Source organism: Podarcis muralis, chromosome 18 (assembly GCF_964188315.1).
Source record: "Podarcis muralis chromosome 18, rPodMur119.hap1.1, whole genome shotgun sequence".
In the NCBI taxonomy this organism is placed as follows: Eukaryota; Metazoa; Chordata; class Lepidosauria; order Squamata; family Lacertidae; genus Podarcis; species Podarcis muralis.
Genome location: NC_135672.1, coordinates 1,263,761 through 1,278,019, shown reverse-complemented (window position 1 = coordinate 1,278,019; position 14,259 = coordinate 1,263,761). Strand labels below are relative to the sequence as shown.

The window sequence follows — 14,259 nt, the reverse complement described above, 5'->3', positions numbered from 1 at the left end:
GCCACCCAACCTCTGCTTAAAAACCTCCAAGGAAGGAGAGGCCGCCACCTTCCTAGCTAGTCCATTCTCCACTCTCGGACAGCTCTTTCTGTCAGAAAGTTCTTCCCGATGTTTGGTTGGAATCTCCTTTCTGGTAACTTGAAGTCATGGGTTTGAGTCGTACTCTCCAGAACAGGAGAAAACAAGCTTGTTCCCTCTTCCATGTGACAGCCCTCGAGATATTGGAAGATGGCTCTCTGTTTCTCCAGGCTAAACAAACCCAGCTCCCTCAACCATTCCTCATAAGGCTTGGTTTCCAGACCCCAGAATAGGGCTTGATCTTGTAAGCCACTGGTATTAGTAGCAATAAAGGTAACACTAATCACAGTAAGAAAGATATTAGGCATCGTTAACAATTGTTTTTAAGAACATTGTTTACACATTTTTATACTGCTTAACTATGTGTGCAATGCAATTATGTATTCATTGCTTTGAGTAGTAATTTTAAGTGCATTGTTAATATAAAAATAAATGTGCAATACTGTTAAAATGCATATTTTCTTAAAATGTAAACAGAAATAACTGAAGTATCCTATACTAATGCAGTGATTGGACTAATATAATATAATATAATATAATAATCTGATGTCCTGCTTACAAGGACATCTGGTTGGCCCCTGTGAGAACAGGATGCTGGACTAGTTGGGTCACTGGCCTGATTCAGTAGGATTTTGTTATGTTCTTGCTCTTGTTTTCCAACAGTAACATTATATAAGAAGACTGGCTGATATGAGCCTTTTGAGTAATGAGATGTTATTAATTCCTATTAAGATAAATTTGAATACTGCCATTGGTTGCAGTGTGATATAGATAGTGCTTTCTCAAAAAGCCCTTGTCAGAAACTTCCGGATTGGTGGTTTATGATCTTTTGGGGAGGGTGTGTGAAAGAAACTAGGTTTTTTTCTTTTTCAACAAGAATCTGTTGTCATTTTTTATACAGAATGTTTATTGGCATAAGCACATACCAAATGCAAGGAGAATAATGAATGTAAGAAATGCAAATAGAAAAATAAACTGAAAATACAGAGGGGAGGGGAAAACCAGGAAACAACTGAGAGTGCAATGAGAGTATACATTTATCACATACCGTATTTTTCGTTCTATAGGACGCACATTTTCCCCTCCAAAAATTAAGGGGAAATGTGTGTGCGTCCTATAGAGCGAATGCAGGCTGCGCCGCTAAGCCCAAAGCCAGAACAGGAAGACGGAGCACTGCGGAGCCCTCCGTCTCGCTGTTCTAGCTTGGGGATGGCTGCGCGCAAACCTCTGCAGGGCAGCGGGGCGCTGCGCTCCAAAGGCTTCAGGGATCTTTAAGGCTGGCGGTGGGGGAAAGCAGCGCTTCCCCCCACCGCCAGCCCCACAAGCTCTGGTGAATGTACCTTGAACGCACCTTGTTTTAGAGGGGGAGAACAAGAAAAAAAAATTTCCCCTGTTCTCCCCCTCCTATGGTCCGGTGCGTCCTATGGAGCGAAAAATACGGTATATAGAAGAAAAAGGGGAGTCAAATTAGTTCCCAGTAAAGGAAAAGGAGGAAAAGGAGCTGAAATTTCCCCATGCAAATAGAAATTAGACTTCAGGCTCTGTGTGAACTCCAGAATTGCAAAAGGTGATGAAGAACTCTTGGGCATCCCTGGGAAGTGGGGGCTCATCCGAAATCCACAGGAACTCCAGATGCTCTTCAAGCGCATCACTTTGGCATCCAGGCTGCCCCTGATGCTGCCGGACTCCAGGCACTGTACTCGCCGTGATCGAGGAAGTCCTTCGCTGCCACCTGGACCTGATACGTCACCCCAGGGCGGATCCCAGTCAACACATAGGATGTCTGCTCGGTGGGCCTTGTCTGCGAGAGACAAAAGACCACAGCTATAATTTCATTTCTCAAAAACCTGACACCCACCATGCCACTCTGAAGAAAAAGGAAGCCAGTGTGGCCCAGTCTAGTGGCTACTGACTGGAAGTGGGGAGATGGGTTCAAATCCCCCCCCAACACGATGCTTCAGCCAGTTCCGGTATTGTTGTAAAGAAAAATCTGCCCTTTTCCCCCTTATGGGGTATCCAAGAGCCCATATAGAGTCCTTACGTAGGTTCCCTATTGGTAGGAGAAAATAACAGAGGCCAAGCAGAGAATATTGAGAAGCAAAGCAGCTAGTAAGCCTGATCTTTATGGATCTGTTGCAACAGGGTCCTCACTCACCACATGCAGGAGGAAGGAGGAACTCAGAACAAAAGTGTGCCTGTCCTTATATAGACATTTTAAATTCCCTCCCTGGAGTCCAAGGCCACCCCCAGATACATCATACTTACATCACAGAGAGGGCGGTCTACAGCAGAAATCTGAGTGCTTTGTTTAACCTCCTGTCTGCCAGGTTACCTGTTTAATGGTCACTTGATTGGATTGCCTGGGGAGCCTGGCCAGTCTTTTGTAATGATACTTAGTTCCTGAGCCAGGTCACAGGCTCACACCCTATTCATATCTTAAATGTGCCCTCAAGACAGGATTTGTGAAGGAAAAGACAATGGGGAGGCTTTTCCATTTTCCTTTGACCTTGCAGAGAAAACATTTGGTCAGTTTGGGAATCAAAAATGGTTTCAGGTTGGTCTTCCTGTGCTGATCTATATACGTGCTTGGTTGGTAACACTTATGAACATTTAACATATATCTAAAACCTCAAAATTCCTATCACAGTATCTCTGCCTTATCTACCTCAAAGTTTGTTGTGAAGATAAAATGTGAGGGCAGAGACCTTAAGCAACTTTAAAGGCATCCAAGTTGGTGCCCATCGCTGCTTCCTGTGGGAATGTGTGGAGAAGGGGCTTCTTTTATCCAGAATCTTCCCACATTCACTTTCATCGGAGGTCCCCGAGTTCTAGTGTCAAGAGAGTGAGAGAAAAAGCTTTCTCTGCCCACTCACCCTGCTTAATTATATACCCTTCTACAGTGGTGCTTTGGTTCTCAAACGCCTTGGCACTCAAACAACTTGGAACCCAAACACTGCAAACCTGGTTTGCAAACTTCTTTTGGAAGCTGAGCATGCTCCGTTTTGAGTGACACACTTCCATTTTGAGTGTTACACTGAAGTCTGTCTGTTTTTGCTATTTATTTTGCGTTTTTGTTTTGTTTTTGTGACTGTGTGGAACTGATGGATTGATTGTGTGACTGCAGTACATTGTTTATTGCTTTCCTTTTATGGATCTGTGGTCTCATTAGATAGTAAAATTCATGTTAAATTGCTGTTTAGTGGTTGTTTTTAAAAGTCTGGAACGAATTAATCCATTTTACATTACTTTCTATGGGAAAGCATGCTTTGGTTTTGGAACGGACTTCCAGAATGGATTAAGTTTGAGAACCAAGGTATCACAGTATTTGGACCCCCCTCGCCTAAAATTCACAGCACAATTTCTTACAGGTCCTGCTGGCAATCGTGTTTCAGACTTACAGCCATGCTTAGCTGATAGTCTGACTCGTATCCAAGTGGGCCATGATATTACATTGGAGGCCGCCTAGAGTGGCTGGGGTACAAAAATAAATCACTGCTGCTGCTACTACTACTACTACTGTGGCAATGTGCTCAGGGAAGCCATTTTGAGAGTTAAAATATTAAGCAAGGAAGCCATTTTGTTGCTCTCGGCCAGGTCCCCATATCCAATAAATACACTCAGACACCCACGACCCAGAGACACACAGAGATAGGCTGATAAGGATTACCAAATTAGTACATGGAAGGGTCATGTCCAACTCCTCATGCCCCGTCTCCAGGCGGAACCTAATGTATCTATCGAGTATGTGCAATGCTGTAACTTTTGACTGGATAAAGACCTGATTCAAGACTGTCTAAAGGGAAGCCTCCCCTGTTGGGAGGGGCCGGACTTCGGAACTTATTCCTCGGTGCCATTGCTTGCTGCCGGCAAACAATTAAAGCTTTCTTGCTGGTCATTTGACTGGCCTGACCATTTGCTACACTACTACTAGCACTACTACTACTACTACTATTTCTATTATCTCCAATAAGCCAGCAGCCTGTGCACCAAAGCATTAAAGGAAGGGCTGCAAGAAGAAGCACAACGGTCAAATAAAGGAAGCGCAGCAATTTTGTCGTGAAGCTACAGAGCCCTGACTCATATATGGGGCTCTCTCTCACCGTTTTGATGGTGTTGGTTCCATCCCTTGAGTAACGGATCAAGTATTTGAGGGGGAAGTATTCTGGGAATTTCCAGGAGCTGGGGGGCTTCCACACCAAAAGTATCTTCTTCCTCTGGCCCGGGATCTGGGAGACGGTCAAGTCTTCTGGAGGGTCAGGCTTGACTAAGACAAAGCCAGTGCAGAGAAAATAATACAAAACAAGCAAGCAAGTGGAGAGATGGAAGAAGCAGGTGTGGCCTGCAGTGCCACCTTCACACCAGGCACTAAATGGTTATGGATCCCAAAGAATCCTGGGAACTGTAGTTTGTTAAGGGTGCTGAGGATTGTTAGGAGACCCCACTAGTCCCCTCATGGAACTACAGTTTCCAGAGAGGAACTCTGGGAATTGTGGCTCTGAGGGGGATAGAGCCCTCCTTACAACTCTCAGCACCCTTTACAAACTACATTACCCAGGATTCTTTGGGGGAAGCCATGCTTGTTTAAAGCGCTATAAATGTGTGGTGTTAATGTGGACAACATTTGGAGTCAATCCTGCCAGCCCTGTAAAAGCCACTCTGAATAACACAACGTGCCCTCAAAACTCTGAACCTACAAACCTGTTTCTGTCACCCTTGTGGCTTGAAACCTTTTAAATCCCCCAGTGATGGACAAGTTCCCTATCTCTGCACTGTACAGACTTTTGCCCCAATGAAGCAGTGGAAGACTCTTGCTCATCTGCCTCCACCAGAGGACCAGGGATCCTTCTTTGGGCTAGCTAGTGTGGCCAGGTCTTGGCTAGTGACTCATCAGCCCCAGCCATCATGACCAATGGTCAGCGATGATGGAAGCTGTAGTCCAGCAATGTCTAAAGAGCAACAGCATGTTACTGCCGTCAGCATGAATCCTGTTTCCTTCCCTTAGAAAAGTTGCAGGAAATCATGTGTGTTGTGATTCTATGAAAACTTACGGATCTCATTCTGGAAGAAGTAGTAGTGGGTCGTTGCTGCCCCCAGGGGGTTCACCGCTGTTACATTCAGCACATAGGGATTGATAGAGAACATCTGGACATTGTCAATAGAGCAGCTGTTGGCCACTGTGGTAGCTTGGACACACTCCTTTACTTCCCCTCCCATGCCAAGCCTGGATTGCAAAGAAGTCAGAGATTAGCATGGGCTGCCCAGGCCACCTAGTGACAAGAGCAAACCAGCAACGAATCACCCCAAGCGAGCTGGAGTTAACTCTATATTAGCAAAACAGGAGCTGCACAGGAGTGTCAGGCCTCGCGAGCACAGCAATTCTTGCCCTATGGATCAGTTGCTGAGACTAAAGGTCCCTGGCTCCCCACAGCTGCCTAAGTCTCCTCCTCTCCAGATTCCTCTTCTGCCTCTGATTCTGGACTTCTCTCTGCCACAGACTCTCCCTGCTCACTAAAACCTGTTGCCTCCTCAGCTTCTGACGCCTTTTCTCAGTCTGCTCCCTCTTCCTCCTCTGACCACTCATTGTCGTCCCACCTGCAGTCCCTGGGCTCTGAGCCTTCTTCCCTTGGGGTTTCTAGCTGGTTCCTCCCACCATCCCTGTGTCCAACCAGTCCATGACACCTACTAAGGAAACAAGTTGCTTTATGAGCGCCATGGGTAGCCCCGCAGCCCTTCTGAAAGCTTCACTTTAATTTGATAAATATTGTTTGCTCCGTTTCTGTGAAGAGAGAAGCCGAATTGCCACAGCTGTATCTATGATACCAATAAGAGGGAGTTTCTCCTTTTTACCTGTACATGGAGGAAAAAAAAGTAGGCAGGTGTGTCTTTGTCTCCAACCTCCAGGAGCAATTGATGGCTGGGTAGGTGGTGGACCAGCACCATACTAAAGGGTTATCAGGTGGGTCTGGAGGAAAGGGGAGGAGCAGAAAAGGGGGCTTAATTAATTATTTCATAAAATTTATGCATTGCTTGATAGTATAAAAAAAACCCTCAAGGCGGTTTACAAAAAAAAAGATCATAGAATCATAGAGTTGGAAGAGACCACAAGGACCATCGAGTCCAACCCCCTGCCAAGCAGGAAACACCATCAATAATAAATCAATAAAACTGGGGGGGGGGGATCCATAACCATTCTTTAAAGCATACAAAAGTTAAAAGACCACAACAGATTCAAATCACCTTGACTTTCTAAGCCTCTGGGTAGGCTTGTCTAAAGGAAGGCTTTTAGCAGGCACCAAAATAATACAGTGAAGGCGCCTTCTTGATATCTAGAGGCAGGGAGTTCCAAAGTGTAGGTGCTGCCACACTAAAAGATTGAGTTTCTTACATGTGTAGAATGGGTTTTATGTGGCACATGTAATACTGCCAATTCTAGCTGCTTCCTAGCAATCAGACCCCTCCAGCTGCCTATGGTGGCTGCTAAGGACAATGTTCTTAATTCTGTCTGGTCCTAGGGGAAGGAGGATCTGCCACTGCACCACACTCTCATCTGCCCAGTCCCTGACAGTTCCCAGGGGTCTGTGGGTGGGAAATTATGCATTAAATGCATGGTGTTTACCCAGTCAATGAGTCACATGACCCATTTTGGTCATTGCTCTCTCTCCACTTTACTATCTGGTGGGGAGACAGTTACATTTGAGTAATTCCATGAAAATGTCAACCAACAAACACATTTTTCATTTTCATATTCAGCTAAGATGTTCTACATCACTTCAAGAATAATTTTTGTTCACCAACACCACAAAGACAAAACTAGGGGACACCCAAATACCTTGGCTAACACACCACACCTTCTTAATCCAGCAGTAAAATCAGTAGCCACTAGGCCCTTGACCACATTTGAAAACCTTTGCCTGACAGCAGAGGGACACGGCTAGAAGATGGTATCCACAGTATACAAGATACTTCTCCAGAATCCCTCAACACAATCAAAAAACAATAGGAGCACGACATAGGCTACGAAATAAACCCTACCCAATAGACTAAAATGTGGTCTAAACCTCCCTTGAAAGCCATCTTAGCTAAAAGAAGGGAACTTACTTATAGATGGTACCTAACACTACAGAAATTAGTGCTGACACAACCAGGAAGCTCTGGTCTTGGTCTGTGGGAGGTGACTTAAATCACTAAGCTTCTTTCCATTTTTTAATTGGGCTGGAGAGGCTGCAGCTCTACAGGCACATACCTCCACATGTAGTGGGATTTTGATCCAACCCTTTTGGACAGCAATTCTACAAGAAATATGCAAAAGAACTAAACAGGCATTGTAAGCCACCCTGAAAATGGTTGAAAGCAGTCTTGAACAAAGTGTAAATGGATTTTTAACACAATAAACACCACAAACACAGGGAATAATGCCATTGTGGGACATGTGATTATCTCAAAAGAAAGTGCAAAAACAGCAATTGAGGTACTGGTGTCAGTTGGCAACTTTGTTGAGTCTGAGACTGGGAAACTGAAAAGAAAAGTTGCTGCCCAGCTGATGCAATAGGATATTCATAAGTATGAAACCCTCTTTTTTTTAATAATGGGGACCTCTGTGACATTTACCTTCCCTGCCAATTATGGTATATGGTAAATTGAAACAAAAACCAAATCATTAGGATGTTGCCATGGCTAAGGGTAAATTCCTGTGGACGTTATAACTTTTAAACCCTACTGTGCCTTTAATTAGAAGCTTATTCCTTGTGGCTTCTACAACCAATTGCAAAAGCAAAAGCACTGCTGAATTGCTCTCTCTTATGCCTTTACTTATTCTGTTCCCATTTTCCTGCCATCAGCACCCCAAGTGGCAGATTACAGGTACTTGTTTCCTAATTTACCACCCCACCCCCCGCAAATCCCCCCTCTATTCCAATTTTTAAAAATTGAAAGAAGCTTAGTGATTTCAGTCACCTCCCACAGACCAAGACCAGACCAAATTAAGGGGCAGCCAATGCCTTAAGATGAAGAAGACCCAAGGAGCAAGCTTCTAATAAACATTGCAGGGGCCTTTGGTGAGCAGGACCTCTTTCTAAGAAAATACTATAGAAGAATATTGGTCATGGGAAAGGCATTGCACGATAGCATGCAATTAAGTGCTACGCTGAATTTTGATTCTTCTTCCAACCAATTCAAAGTAGGGTTTCCCAAACTTGGGTCTCCAGCTGTTTTTGGACTACAGTTCCCATCGTCCTAGTCCTGCAGCTAGGGATAATGGGAATTGTAGTCCAACAACAGCTGGAGACCCAAGTTTGGGAAATCCTGGATTACAGAAAGGCAGACTCTTAGTGGGGGCAGAGTCCCAAAAGACCAAACATCAAGAACCTGAGGCACAAGGAATGTGGACTGCAATGGTCTTTTTCTACTCACAGCCCAGCTTCAGGCGAATTCTCCGCAGCACCCGCCCAGTGGCGAGATCATGGCAACTGTATTCCCCATTCTGAGCCAGGCTGGCGTTCTGCAAAACAAGGCTGCCATCTCTCCTCACTGCCTTCAAAATCCCACGGAATGTGCTGCTCATTTTCCATCCCACCGTGGAATTGCCTTCAGGGACGGGGCAATGCAAGAGGACTTCAGGCGCCCCAAGGCTGGCGTACTGCTGGTCTAGTGGAACTCCTGTGTCCCCCCCACCCCCCAAAAAAGAACAATGGAAGGGGGGAACAATTAATAATATACAACAGTTGCGTGGTATTGCATCAGAGGAAGAGATAAGCTTGCAGCACTTATCTTTTATTCCAGAGCTTACAAGCAGAATACAAGAGAGAACTCCTATTTTCTTACAATCATAGAATTATAGAGTTGGGAGGGACTCCCAAGGGTCATCTAGTCCAAACCTTTACAATGCAGGAACCACAGCTAATGAATCCCTGACAGATGGTCCTCTGGCCTCTGTTTACAAACCTTCAAGGAAGGAGAGGCCACCACTTTCTGAGGGAGTCCGTTCCACTGGCCATTAATGCTCATCTTAATGTTTAGTTGGGATCTCCTTTATTGTCATTTGAATCAGTTAATTCCGGTCCTCCTCTCTGGAGCAGCAGAAAGCAAACTTGCTTTATCTTCCATATGAAGCTCTTCAGATATTTGAAGGTGGCTCTCATATCACCTCTCAGCCTTCTATTCTCACAATGACCCCGTGAGGTTGTTGTTGCTGTTATACTGCCCTGTACTCAGCGGTCTTGGCTAGCTGGGCTGAGCTGCTTCAGTGCCTCTTGCCCTGGTGCTATAGACTGTGTCTGCTCAGTCTGCTGCTCAGCTGCTAAGTGTACATGGGAAACATCAAGGATATCCCTTCATATGGCCTTTGAACCAGGACAATAACACCAATGCCTGATCCCCTATAAAAGTTTTCAATGTCACCTTGCTATGACTTGCTGGGACTACAAGGGAGCCTTCCCAGACCCATTTAATAATACAAATACAACAACAACAACAACAACAACAACAATAATAATTGATAGGCACCCCAAGCTTGCAATTTGGGCAGTAGAAGATTTGTTCCAACTCTTGATAATTCTACACAATGCACTGAAATGCGCAGTGAAGCCCCCAAATTAACCACAACACAAATTAAAGGGGACCACAGGGGCTGCTAAGTAAGAGTTTCAAGACTGGGGGATCCCACCAGTTTTAACCCAACACAGTATTAAAAGGTTGGAAAGGGGTCCTCCGGATGATATGGCAAGAGTTGCTCCAGGACGCAAGGTGCTAGACCTCATGGAGCTCTGGAGAATTTGCATGCAGCTTTGGAGCAGCAAAGCAGCCACACTGCCAAGCCTCTCCCGTCAGTTGCCTCTCTCCCTGCCATACCTTTTGATCCGTTGAACCAAACAATGTCCTCTTGGGAAGGGAAACCGGGTGACAGGACAAATGAGATTGTCAGTATTATCCGCTGCATCTTCCTTCAGTGCTTGTGCAGCTCCGAATCCTGTGTGAAAGAGTCATCAAAACTCAGCTTATGTAAAATACTTAATATGCAGTATTTTCCAAGCTTACAACTTAACTAAGAAGGACCCCGCCAGACGGCTGGTTTTTGGGTGGGTATATTCTGTAGCGTGTTATTGATGCAGTAGGAGTGCATTACAGTAATGGTAGATTTACACTGGACCATCCACAGGTCATTCTGGTTTATTAGTTCTGCAATGTTACCACATTATTGCCGTCTGGAGTGGCACTCTTGTACCACAGTGCAACAAAAGTAGGACAAGAAACTACAACTCAGGAAAATTTGTGTTATTAAAACTTACAAGATTTTAGCAGGAAACAAGAGGATGCCCACCAATTGCAAGTGAAGCAGTATGACTACCTGAAAGCTTTTACAGGCACAAATGGTCTTTATTCCTATATACATACAAATGCAAGGCTGTCATCACACTGTAGTTCATGTGGCTGCCAGGAGGTGGTGAACTTTAGCATGATGGCAGGTTGCCCAGGTGATCAGGGGCAAGCTGAGAGGGGAAGAGGAAATGTTTGGGGCAAGCTGGGAGGTGATAGGTGAGTGAAGTGTAAAGGCAGGAGGGGTTGGCGGGTAGGCAGGGGTGGCAAGCAGAGTGAGCGGGGGGGGGGGCACCTAGCATTCATTTTATTTAACAAAATTTGTAAACCATTAGATTTTTTCTTAAATTAAAAAACCACAACACCTCTAAATGATTTACAAAATTATAAAACAAAATATTAAAATTATCAACAGTCAAAACAAGTAACTAAAAACATAATTAAAATTAGACAATTAAAATTGGCAGCTGAGAGAGAGAGAGAGAGATGTTTTAATTGCAAACTGATGTCAAGGACTGAACTCAAGGCTGGAAAATATGAGAATATGAGAGAAACCAAAATTGACAGGTTAGCCCAGCTCTCCATGACTAGCTAGGGCCCCAAAGTTCAGTCCTAAGGGGGAGATGGCGTGGCCCCCGGGAACATTGGGAGAGCAACAGGCATGCGATGCCATTGCAGGCTCATTGGGGCAAAGATCCTTTTATGCTATGATTTGTTAAAGGCACTGCATTGCATGCTGCTGTCATTTTTATTTTTAAGGGTGGGGGGGACTCACCAGTAGCAAAGATTTTGCCTTCCGAGTCTGGGCTGGTTACCGACCCCGTCTCTCTTCAGGAGGTTCTTCTGTGGTTTTGTCTCAACCGCTGGCTTCCCCTCACTTCCTGGCTCACAGCTGATCTTAGAAAGCCTTTTCTCCTAAGAAGGGCCGGATTCCCATAACAGCCCCCCCCCCCCACTGGCTCGGATTTCCCCTCCTGTCACACATCCCGGACAGAACACCCAGAATGACAAAACAGGCTTCCCGAAACTTCCCCAAGTCTCTCTCTCTCTCTCTCTCTCTCTCTCTCTCTCTGTGTGTGTGTGTGTGTGTTCCCCCATTTAACACTTCTTGGAGCAATTTTTGTTTAGCAAGGGGCATTCCTGATTCTCTCACAATGACCCTGTGAGGTAGGCTAACTGACCAGAAATGGGGGTGGGAATGTGAGTTATTCAGTATTCCCCCCCTTCATTTTAAAGCAGTTATTAGAAGCACAAGTGGCAAGGCTGTTGATAACTATTGTGCCAAGTTTATCTATAAGCCTACAGATGCCTTCCAGATGATTTGAAGGCAGCATCCAACAGATTTGCTGACTGGGGGTTGATGGGAGTTGTAGTCCAAAACTGTTCCGGCTGGGGCCGATAGGAAGAGCCGCCTGAAATATCTGGAGAGCAATAAGTTTGCAAAGGCTCATGCAGAGAGAATATCCCTGCTACTCATTTTAGCTTCCTTTGCTAGAGTTATGAGTAGTGGGTGCCAGGTGAAGCCCTGGCTTCTCTCAGGCGGGTGTCGTTGCAGTGAGTACCGAAACAAACATTTCAAGTCAAAACGGAAACTGGCCAGTGTGCAAGTTTACCCTTTTATTTAGTTTGGAATACAATAATCAGGCATCTGCACAACACGGCCAGTACAACAAAGCTGATGTTGAAGAATCATTGCTTCAACACTGGTGATCTTTGCTTCTTCCAGTACACTGGCATTAGTTCGCCTGACTTCCCAAGAATGTGTAAAAATTATCGGAGACATTGCTGAATCAAAAGAAACAACCACCCACCTCTAAGCAGTTTACAGTACATAAAACAATATATGAAATTGCCGATAAAATCAAACTTATAAAACAGCCAGGGACAATAAAAAATTATCAAAAGACAGGTGAAATCAACAGTTTTCAAAACTAGTCATACCTCGGGTTAACGATGCTTTGGGTTGTGCGATTTCGGGTTGCGCCGAACCCAAAAGTACCGGAATCTTGTCATCTGGACAGCCCAGGACATTCAGAACCACTGCCCAGGCTTGTGCCCTGTGGGGGTCACTTCAGTGCTGCTAGCGCAGTTTGACTAGAAGCATACTCCAATGTTTCTCAAGACAGATATATAATAATAATAATAATTTATTATTTGTACCCCGCCCATCTGGCTGGGTTTCCCCAGCCACTCTGGGCGGCTTCCATAGAAACCAAAAAACACTAAAATATCATACATTAAAAACTTTCCTGAACAGGGCTGCCTTAAGATGTCTTTTGAATGTCAGGTAGTTGTTTATCGTTTTGACATCTGATGGGAGGGCATTCCACAGGGCGGGCGCCACTACCGAAAAGGCCCTCTGCCTGGTTCCCTGTAGCTTTGCTTCTCGCAATGAGGGAACCGCCAGAAGGCCCTCGGCGCTGGACCTCAGCGTCCGGGCAGAACGATGGGGGTGGAGACGCTCCTTCAGGTATACTGGACCGAGGCCGTTTAGGGTTTTAAAGGTCAACACCAGCACTTTGAATTGTGCTCGGAAATGTACTGGGAGCCAATGTAGGTCTTTCAAGACCACTGTTATGTCGTCTCGGCGGCCGCCCCCAGTCACCAGTCTAGCTGCCGCATTCTGGATTAGCTGTAGTTTCCGAGTCACCTTCAAAGGTAGCCCCACGTAGAGCGCATTGCAGTAGTCCAAGCGGGAGATAACTAGAGCATGCACCACTCTGGCGAGACAGTCCGCGGGCAGGGAGGGTCTCAGCCTGCGTACCAGGTGGAGTTGGTAGACAGCTGCCCTGGACACAGAATTGACCTGCGCCTCCATGGACAGCTGTGAGTCCAAAATGACTCCCAGGCTACGCACCTGGTCCTTCAGGGGCACAGTTACCCCATTCAGGACCAGGGAGTCCTCCACACCAGCCCGCCCCCTGTCCCCCAAAAACAGTACTTCTGTCTTGTCAGGATTCAGCTTCAATCCATTAGCCGCCATCCATCCTCCAACCGCCTCCAGGCACTCACACAGGACCTTCACCGCCTTCACTGGTTCTGATTTGAAAGAGAGGTAGAGCTGGGTATCATCTGCATATTGATGGACACCCAGTCCAAACCCCCTGATGATCTCTCCCAGCGGCTTCATATAGATGTTAAAAAGCATGGGGGAGAGGACGGAACCCTGAGGCACCCCACAAGTGAGGGCCCAGGGGTCTGAACACTCATCCCCCCACACCACTTTCTGAACACGGCCCAGGAGGAAGGAGCGGAACCACTGTATGACAGTGCCCCCAGCTCCCAACCCCTCTAGACGGTCCAGAAGGATGTTATGGTTGATGGTGTCAAAGGCCGCTGAGAGATCCAGCAGAACCAGGAAACAGCTCTCACCTTTGTCCCTAGCCTGCCAGAGATCATCAACCAGTGCGACCAAGGCAGTTTCAGTCCCATGGTGAGGCCTGAATCCCGACTGGAAGGGATCCAAATGGTCCGCATCCTCCAGGCGTGCCTGGAGTTGTTCAGCAACCACACACTCAATCACCTTGCCCAAGAATGGAAGATTTGAGCCTGGGCGATAGTTGGCCATACTGGCCGGGTCTAAAGATGGTTTTTTAAGAAGCGGTTTAATGACCGCCTCTTTCAGCGGGTCTGGGAAGGCTCCCTCATAGAGGGAAGCATTCACCACCCCGCAGAGCCCATCGCCCAGCCCTTCCCGGCTTGCTTTTATTAGCCAGGATGGGCAAGGATCAAGGAGACAAGTGGTTGGTTTCACGCGTCCAAGCAGCCTGTCCACATCCTCGGAGGTAACGGATTGAAACTGATTCCATGCAACTTGACCAGACAGGGCTCTAGCACTCTCCCGCCCCAGCCCTGCTCCCACGGTGGTGT

At 46.2% G+C, this 14,259-nt stretch overlaps 1 protein-coding gene across 3 annotated transcripts; it reads right to left on the bottom strand.

Annotated features, from left to right (window-relative positions):
• Positions 1-961: 961 nt before the first annotated feature.
• LOC114588517 (interleukin-27 subunit beta) lies at positions 962-12,479 on the bottom strand. Of its 3 annotated transcripts, XM_028713878.2 has the most exons (7): positions 11,165-11,376; positions 9,925-10,042; positions 8,488-8,733; positions 5,926-6,040; positions 5,127-5,299; positions 4,179-4,342; positions 1,594-1,879 (listed from the first exon to the last, which is right to left on the bottom strand). In XM_028713878.2, the coding sequence occupies exons 2-7, from the start codon at positions 10,010-10,012 to the stop codon at positions 1,727-1,729; spliced, it is 939 nt and encodes a 312-aa protein (XP_028569711.2). In that variant the 5' UTR covers positions 10,013-10,042; positions 11,165-11,376; the 3' UTR covers positions 1,594-1,726. The 3 variants fall into 3 exon arrangements, with proteins under 3 accessions (XP_077777971.1, XP_028569712.2, XP_028569711.2); XM_077921845.1 differs by lacking the exons at positions 4,179-4,342; positions 11,165-11,376 and adding an exon at positions 12,331-12,479 and having other exon boundaries at positions 962-1,879; XM_028713879.2 differs by lacking the exon at positions 4,179-4,342 and having other exon boundaries at positions 962-1,879; positions 11,165-11,393.
• Between the last annotated feature and the right edge of the window lie 1,780 nt (positions 12,480-14,259).

Coding starts and splice junctions, on each gene's coding strand:
- LOC114588517 (XM_077921845.1), bottom strand. CDS start 10,012: ATGCAGCGGATAATACTGACAATCTCATTTGTCCTGTCACCCGGTTTC. Junction 8,734..9,924: donor TTGGTTCAACGGATCAAAAG/GTATGGCAGGGA, acceptor GGGGGGACACAG/GAGTTCCACTAGACCAGCAG. Junction 1,880..5,126: donor CTTCTTCCAGAATGAGATCC/GTAAGTTTTCAT, acceptor TGTCTCTCGCAG/ACAAGGCCCACCGAGCAGAC.